At 39.7% G+C, this 8,636-nt stretch overlaps 1 protein-coding gene across 2 annotated transcripts in view; it reads right to left on the minus strand.

Annotated features, from left to right (window-relative positions):
* Nucleotides 1–8,636, minus strand: part of esyt3 (extended synaptotagmin-like protein 3) — a 26,661-nt gene that overhangs the window by 2,797 nt on the left and 15,228 nt on the right. Inside the window, exons 15-19 of one of the 2 annotated variants that reach the window (XM_032512926.1) lie at nt 5,045–5,119; nt 4,332–4,418; nt 3,483–3,632; nt 2,396–2,850; nt 2,154–2,252 (exon numbers count right to left, since the gene is read on the minus strand). In XM_032512926.1, coding sequence (XP_032368817.1) covers nt 2,154–2,252; nt 2,396–2,850; nt 3,483–3,632; nt 4,332–4,418; nt 5,045–5,119 — 866 coding nt within the window. Of the gene's footprint in view, nt 1–2,153; nt 2,253–2,395; nt 2,851–3,482; nt 3,633–4,331; nt 4,419–5,042; nt 5,120–8,636 lie in introns of both variants that reach the window. The other variant, XM_032512927.1, reaches the window with a different exon arrangement.

An 8,636-nucleotide genomic window follows, 5' to 3' on the forward strand; every position in this document is an offset into this window, starting at 1 on the left:
ATAGCCAAAATGGCAAAGGCTCAACTAATGATCAGCTCCAGGAAAATCAAAGAAGACTTAAAGTTACCTGTGAGTATTGTTATGATCAGAAGAAGGCTATGTGAAGCAATGCCATCAGCTAGAAGCCCCCCCGCAGAGTCCCATTGCTGAAAAAAAGACATGTACTGAATAGGTTGAAATTTGCCAAAAGACACACTGATTGGCCAAAGGAGGAATGGCGCAACATTAGTGGACTGATGAGAGCAAAATCATCGATCTTTTGGGGTCTAGGGGCCGCAGACGGTTTGTCCGACGACCCCCCTGCACTGAATTTAAGCCCCAGTACACTGTGAAGACAGTAAAGCATGGTGGAAACATCATGTTATGGGATGTTTCTCATACTGTGGTGTTGGGCCTATTTATCACATACCAGAGATCATGGATCAGTTTAAATACATCTAAATACTTGAAGAGGTCATGTTGCCTTGTGCTGAAGAGGAAATGCCTTTGAAATGGGTCTTTCAACAAGACAATGACCCAAAACACACCAGTAAGCGAGCAAAGTCTTGGTTCCAGATGAACCAGATTGATGTTATAGAGCGGCCAGCCCTATCCCTGCACCTCATTCCCACAGAAAACTTGTGGGGGGACATCATAAATACTGTTTCTGAGGCAGAACCCAGTAATGCAGAGGACTTGTGGGATGTAGTTCAATGGTCCTGGGCTGGAATACCTGTTCACAGGTGACTCCATGCAACACAGATGTGGAGCAGTTCTCAGAAATAATGGTTATGCAACTAAATATTAGTGCAGTGATTCAAAGTAAAGCAAACCCTTGAGACATTTTTCAGTTCATACTGTAAATGTTTGAGTTTGTAAAGAAAAATGCAAATACTGTTATTTTTTTGAACAGCCTAGTATTCCTTTTTCTTCACTTTCTGTAAAGATAGAACACAAACTTAATCCATTTTGGTCATGTTTTAAATTTGGAATACAATGAGCAGTGTTCCCAATGCATTTCTGTTCCCAAGGATTTTGAGCATTATTCACTTTTTTAAAAACACTGCTATTATTCTGAACACTGTATATCCATAGAAAAGTACACTAGGCACAGTATTTCAACAAAACAACCTGTTAAAAGTTATTTTTTTAATGTCATCTATCAGATACTGAAATGTGAGAAAGAGTAGAGCTTTGATTCTCTGGCCGGGCTGTGGCTCAGTGGTAGAGCGGTTGCCTGCCAATCGGAAGGTTGGTGGTTTGACCCCCTGCCCCTGCAGTCATTGTCGAAGTGTCCTTGGGCAAGACACTGAACCCCGAGTTGCCCCCGGTGCTGCGCATCGGAGTGTGAATGTGTATGAATGTTTATCTGATGAGCAGGTGGCACCTTGTACGGCAGCCCCGGCCACAGTGTATGAATGTGTGTGAATGGTGAATGTTTCCTGTAGATGTAAAAGCGCTTTGAGCAGTTGTTAAGACTGGAAAAGCGCTATATAAATACAGCACATTTACATTTAATTTAATTTTCCTAAAATTCCCTTGGGTTTAAAATTGGGTGTGTGTTTTTATTTTTTAATAGTTCTCATAGTCGATAAAATTCGATGAATATTGTATGGGCTGTGTACCACTGTGTTTGACCAAATGTAATTCAATCTCTAATATGGAAGTATTTGGGCATGTCAGAGATCATGTAACAGATATCCGTTACTGCACAGAAAAGATTTTCAGTTTTATATTAAAGATTTATTTTTAGATATATTTTCACAGTGGAAATTCGTGTTTTAATTTGGCTTGTGGTTTTGGCTTGAGTTGGGCTTTGACAGAATCTATGGGGCGTCATGTAAGGTCATGCAGGCATGTTTTTTTGGGCCCAATCATAGCTCTAGTTCTGGAATCTAAAATGTGTTCAGAGCTGAGCTAGGCAAATAGGAATATTCCTGGTCAGTATTTAATTTAATTTATTTTATTTATAAAAAGGACAACGCGTATTAATCAACTTATCTGTAAATGTGCCAGTGATAGCCAGCAGGCTAATTTTCAACTGTAGTACTTTGCCCACGTGTTTTGAGACCAGAGCAAAATAAAACAGCACGTTAGCATAGGTAAAAATGTACAGTACAATATTAGTACTGCCGTTAGGTTAACAATAGTAAGGCTTGACCTCTCCGCTGTACCTGCAGGAAATAACCAAGACAACGAGTTTTTTCCTCAGGGCGGCATAGCGTACAGTCAGCTGGATCTCCCCAAATGAACCCTGGTGGTTCCTGATGGCCCTGTAGTAATAGAAAAAAATTTGTCAATGTCACTTTTATTACTTAACCCTTGCATAAATCCATATAGTTTAGTTCACAATATCAGAAATGACACTATAGGTCTGAAAAAGACATGTAGACACAGAACAAGGCTATAGACTCACTCTGGGTACGTGGCCCCTTCTGAAAGGTCGAAACGCGACGAAGCGATGGAGTTCTCCGACAGCATACTGTGGGAGTCATACCGACGCATGTTTGCCGCGGAAGCGAGGGAATTTTCTGACAGCAGGCTCTGGGAGTCATAACGACGCATGTTTGCCGGGGAAGCGACGGAATTCTCTGACAGCGGGTTCTGGGAGTCGTACCGACGCATGTGTGACGTGGAAGAAGGGGACTGCCAGGTTTCATTAGAGCCGTTCTGGGTCTGAGCTGCCAAGGCCGGAGATAAGGTTTGGGCAGGGGGGTTGGTTTTGTGGGGAAGTGCTGAAGAGGAGGAGGTGGTGGCAGAGGGAGTGGATACAGGGGCGCTAGCTCCTTTGTTGGTCTGTGGTGCTTGTTGTTTGTCTTGTCGAGGAGGATTGACAGTAACCTTGGGTAGAGGCTTTTCCACAGCAAGAATCTGTTATGGGATTGAGGAAATGGCTAATGTCAGGGACACAATGTAAACACATCAATGCACAGTAATGGAGCTCATATGAAAGTAGGGGTGTAAATCGTTTTTTCACAATACGCGATTATATAAATTTTTAGGACGACATATTATTTACTGATATCACAAAGTCTACCACGATACAATTTCAATTCAATTCAGGCGCCTGCGGCCAATATGAGACGGTACAAAAGTCCATTTAATACAATCGTTTACATTTAAAAATGCAACTGGTTTGACAATCTTTTTTCTAAGCTTTCCTAGAAGTTAAAAGTAAAGACAAGAAGACTAAATATAAACTGGGAATTTCAAAATAAAGGAGTATCTTAAAGATGACAATATGTATCAATATTTTCATGTGTATGGATAATATTGGATAGTTGAGGATTGAAGCGATAAATATCGATCCAGATCGATCGTATCGTCACACCCCTACTTGAAAGTTCTCATGATCCAGGTGTTGATTAAAGCAGCTGAATGATGTTTTGGTATGAAACTGGATCTTTGTACGGAACGTGTGATGTACTTGATCAGTCTGTGTACTATGAGGGTTTGTACTGTACGTACTACATGTGTGTGCTTGCCCTCCGACGTGTACTCACCCTGAGAGTGGCTTTCAGCTTGATCTGGCTGTTCACTCCGGAGCGCTCCAGCGGGAGGCGCTGGTCTATGGTCATGTCGGAGATGTTGAGGAGGCGAGCCAGGGGCAAGTGGAGAACACCGAGCGTAGTCTTCTTCTCCGACTCTTTGACCTGGACCACGAGAACACATGATAATAATAGTAATAATAATAATACTATTCAAGCAGTGATTGAAAAAAAGTTTTATATTTGTTATTTATATTCAATGTTTATATTTGAAAGACTGAAAATTTTATAGTAATTTATACTGTTTGTTGATCCCCAGTAGAGAAATTACAATTTACACTATTTGTTAGTAATCACTACACACAGGTCTGAAATACACACATGCTCAGGACATATACATGCACAAATGGAGAGATGTCAGAGTGAGTGGGCTGCTAGATGGACCAGTGCCCTGAGCGGTGGGGGGGGGAGGGGGTACGATGCCTTGCTCAAGGGCACCTGGCAGTGCTCAGGAGGAGAAATAGCATCTCTCCAGCTACCAATCCACACTGGGGACTTGAACCAACAACCCTCCAGCTCCCAACCCAACTCCCTACAGACTGAGCTACTGCCACCCCAAAAAAGGATCTACTTTTACAACATTGTTTCATAGTATTGCGATGAAATGATAAGGTAGCTGTCTGTTGTCAGTGAAACACATATTGACACACATAGTTTCATAAGGATAAATACAAATATAGACTAGTCTTTGAGGTCGGATCCCTGTCCAGCCACGTATTGTAGCATTTGCCAATTTACAAATCAAAACAGACAAATGTGGGAGAAACCATCTGTATGGTTTGTGTGCAACATGAAATGACAAACCTGAACTAGGAGCTGCTGTGTTTTGACATTATGCACAAAGAAGGTGAAGCCCTCCTCCCACGCCGGGTCTTTAGATGCATACGCAGGCTGTGAAAAGAGAAGACACTAAGTAATAACTACAGCTGAATGCTTTCATTGCTTTTCAGTTTGACAGGGGTCTGCCTTCTTGTACAGTGCCAAATACACCAAAACAAGTGTAACAATTAAGAGATATTGTATTAATCTAATAACAAAAAAAATACATACATGTTACTCCTATGGTTTTAGACAGTCCAAACATATCAGTAAATGTGAATTTCTCTCCCAAAGCCAAAAAACTAGAGTGCTAAAACTCAAATTTGTGATTTCATCAAGTATAAAGTGGTGAAACTTTTCCACAGACAATTAATGAAGATGTTATAGATGGCAGTGGAATGATCGGAGTAAATGGGTACATGTTCTGTTTCTCAACTGAGAACACTACGGGTAGAAAAAACAAGAAAACAAAATCCGTCTCCCATTCATTGTCTATGAAGCTGCTTTATATCTGATGACATCACAAGTTGGCAAATTAATTCTCTGGTTTCTGGCTTTATAGAGAAAGTAGCTCTTGTTCACAAATAATGATTGAACTTTCCTAGGCCAACGAAATAACATATTGGAATTCTTCATTTAGGTGCTGTTCCCCTTTAAAGAGAAAATGGTGTTATAATGTGACAAAGTGAGAGCCGTACCTTGCTTTTCTTAATGTCCTTATCAATGGACAATTCCACAAAGGAGTTCGGCAAGGTAGTTCTCTTTTTAATGGCCTGAAAACAAAGTAAACATGGCAAGATGTTTACATACACTGTTGGAAATACAAAAACTCAGGAACAATGAGCAATATTAGTTAGCAACTACAGATGGGCCAGAATGACTCACCATTATCAACAATATATTTGCAGCTACTTGACACTTAATATCTTAACAGCCTTCAGGGTTTGTTTCCCATATGACACAATTTGGCCGTTAAAATCCTGCTTTCACTTATTACAATAGGCCGCCAGCTACCAGCTCACCAACTAACACTGGGAGTTGTCTACAAGCAGCCTGTTGCCTTCCAGGCTGGGCAGGTAATGCATTCCACTCCCTAATACACTGCAGACACACCACACCATCTGGGACACGTAGTGTACAACCAGAGATGGCAAAATTACTCACTTCCCGCACTCAAGAAGAAGTACACTTATGTTAAAAAGTATACTTGTGTTAAAAAAGTACTGATTTAAATAATTTACTCAAGTAAAAGTAACAAAGTACAGGCTTAAAAAAGTTATTTAAAGTTGCTTAAAGTATAAAAGTAGCCTTGCGAATGACAACCATTTTTTATGCAAAGCTACCTGGACCACACGCACGTTACTAGAGTGCACACTGAAAAAACTTTAGTGGACATGGAAAAAAGGCTTTTAATATGCCATTACTTGCATTGTATATGGATGTCTGCCAATAGGCCTAAAACATCACATGTAACATGATTATTGTGAAAGAGACTGGGACTCCAGGTTAATAAGATTCCCACTTAGTAGCAAGATATGAATTCAGTTGGGATTCTGTGAGAAATCACAGATCTTTTAATTTAAAGGAATCTACATGTATGTGTGTGTTTGGGCTCAGATACGGCTTCTGGGAAAAAAATAAAGGATCAAATATGAATTACTAAATAGACAATTAACAAGTTCCCCATACTTTAAGAGTTACAACTACAATTGCAGTGGTGCGTCACGTGCAACGTATGTTCCCATCCAATCAGATTGAATTTGGTATTGATGACGCAAAAAAGTAATAACGGTAACTCCAGTGAAATTATTAAAAACTATAGTAACGAGCCAATTTTGTAAAAATGAAAAATCTACTTGAGTACAGTTCCCATCTCTGTGTACAACAGATGTTTACGCTGGCAATGAAACAAAGAAATAAACTTGTATTATTACTGAGACTGTCTACTTCAACGGACTGACTACTTTAGGCACTTACTGAGTAAATGTTACAACCACATCACGACTGTTGGAATTATTTGCTCTTCTTCAGAATCTTTTGGAAAGGAATAAACCACCCTGACCTAAGACAAGGCTGTCATTGCAGTTTTCCCTAACTATGTTTGATATGAATCATGTACTACAGGTCAGGATATTTAAATCTAAACTTAAGATTTCAGTTTTGCCTGTCACACTTCTTTCCACTGTATTGCCACACAATGACCAGCAGAGGGCATTTAGGGGCTGCAACTGACAGTTCAAGTCAGGAGACCCTGTATTGAGATGGATTTAACAGGTCTGGGTCAAAAAGTTCCCTTAAATAATTCTCTCAGTTTGTTATAATAATATTACAATTTCCTTAATTATCAGGTAGAGGTGGTTATATTATAGGCATAAGTTTGAGTGGGTCAAATGTTTAACCCAGAAACTGTAATATGTGACCTCAATGGCATTTATTGATTTATCCTATGAAGAAATCTTAAAATCCTAAAAAAAGACATCAGCCTACACATTAGATTTACAAAGGGGTCAAATGGGTATAGATATAGTGATTGTTTAATTTGCTCAACAAAGTCCTCACCACAAAAATGCTTACTAAGTTATCAACGTGTTTCTTTATGTTGGGTAAATCATCTTGAACAAACCTCAGGTTAAAAGGAAGAAACCTAGCAACATGGATACCAGATGGTAACAACACACCCATATAAAATGACAGGCATGCACCAGACAAACAGGAAATACCAGCTACGCACAGGGACAGGTACACATGAGCACTACCAGAGAACGTGACCTGACTAAGGCTTATGGCTGACATCAAAAACTCAAAAAGGACTGTCAATTTTAAGGCAATAAAGTAAAATAAAATGATAGATTTCTGCCTGATTTAACCTTTAAGAATATACACTGACTTTTTATTTGGCGCAGAAAAGAACATTATACTGTTTGACAACCCCTAACATAAAAGGCCTCAAGCAATCAATGCAGTCTATTTAGGCTGGGCTAGCTAGGAAATAAAAAGGCTTAACTAAAGGAGATATGTGAAACTACAAGGGCCTCTCTTTCACACCATATGGGGAATGTCCAGCAACAAAACATTTGTACAAACAGGTTAGAATGGAAGAAGGTTTTGGCTTCTGCATATCAAACAGCCCTGGATTAATATTCCTATTTCAAATCAAGTACAGGCTACTATTTGAGAAACGGTAAGTGTCTCCTGGCATTCATTAGGCTGGTGTTATTAAATAAAAAAATTAAAAAAAATCACCCCCCCTATCAAAACTGATTTGATTTATTAGTAAGAACCACTTACATACAGTAAATCCACTATTTGACTAATGCAATTTTGACCATTAGTTCCTATGACATAGAGATTTTTTTTTTTTTTTTTTGATTCGCAACAACAAGGAACCATGTTTTCATTAAGATTACATTTTAGTTATTTATACATACATGCTTTACGTTTGTCTTTATTGTACAAGTATGATGTGTATCTTTGGTCTTTGGTATGTTGTATGAGCATTTATCTTTGTTCTCAAGGGCAAAAATTACCTATTGTACTTTAGTGGTTAATATTCACTAAAAGAAAATATCAATCAATCAAACTACAAAGAAAAACAAAACTACAAACTACTTGCAATGAAAATGGGGCCTTTGCGTCTAGGGTCTCTAATGGCGTTTTTCCACTGGTGGTAACAGCTCGACTCGCCTCGTCTCGCCTCATCTCTACTCGACTCGACGCACTGTGCGTCCGTTTTCCATTGCAGATTGAGTAACGCCTCAGCGTGGCTGGTCACCATAGCTACGCGTGATGATGTAATTTTCAACGCGACTCACAACAGCACGTCGGCTACTCGCCACAGCCAGAAGAATTGTTTTGTTTCAAAAGAACAAGAGTTTGGGAATTCCGATGGAGTTCAGACGTCGACATGGCGGTTGTTCGCCGACACAAAAAGAGTAAGTTAATTTTCCTGGTAACGTTAGCTAACATTTGCATGTGTTTAGGGCCACAGTCAGTATTTAATAAAGTATTTAATAAAGTACATGAACTTTAGCAACCACGATTACACACCAAAATACGTATGCTGTGTACCGTTTGTGTTTCAGATCATTCACGCTTTGCAAAATCGCTGCCACAGACCGTCTGGTGGGCGTTCAAAGTACAACCGGTGAGATCTCTGGTTCTGACCTGCTGGACTTCGTATAATCTTTATGAGAGTCATAGAGACGCTTATGACAACGACTGGGATGCATCTGGGACAGCAGAGCCGGTGGTGACAACCGGATGTACGGGAGGGTTTGATGCGCTACTTGA

Source organism: Etheostoma spectabile, chromosome 4 (assembly GCF_008692095.1).
Source record: "Etheostoma spectabile isolate EspeVRDwgs_2016 chromosome 4, UIUC_Espe_1.0, whole genome shotgun sequence".
Taxonomy (NCBI): Eukaryota; Metazoa; Chordata; class Actinopteri; order Perciformes; family Percidae; genus Etheostoma; species Etheostoma spectabile.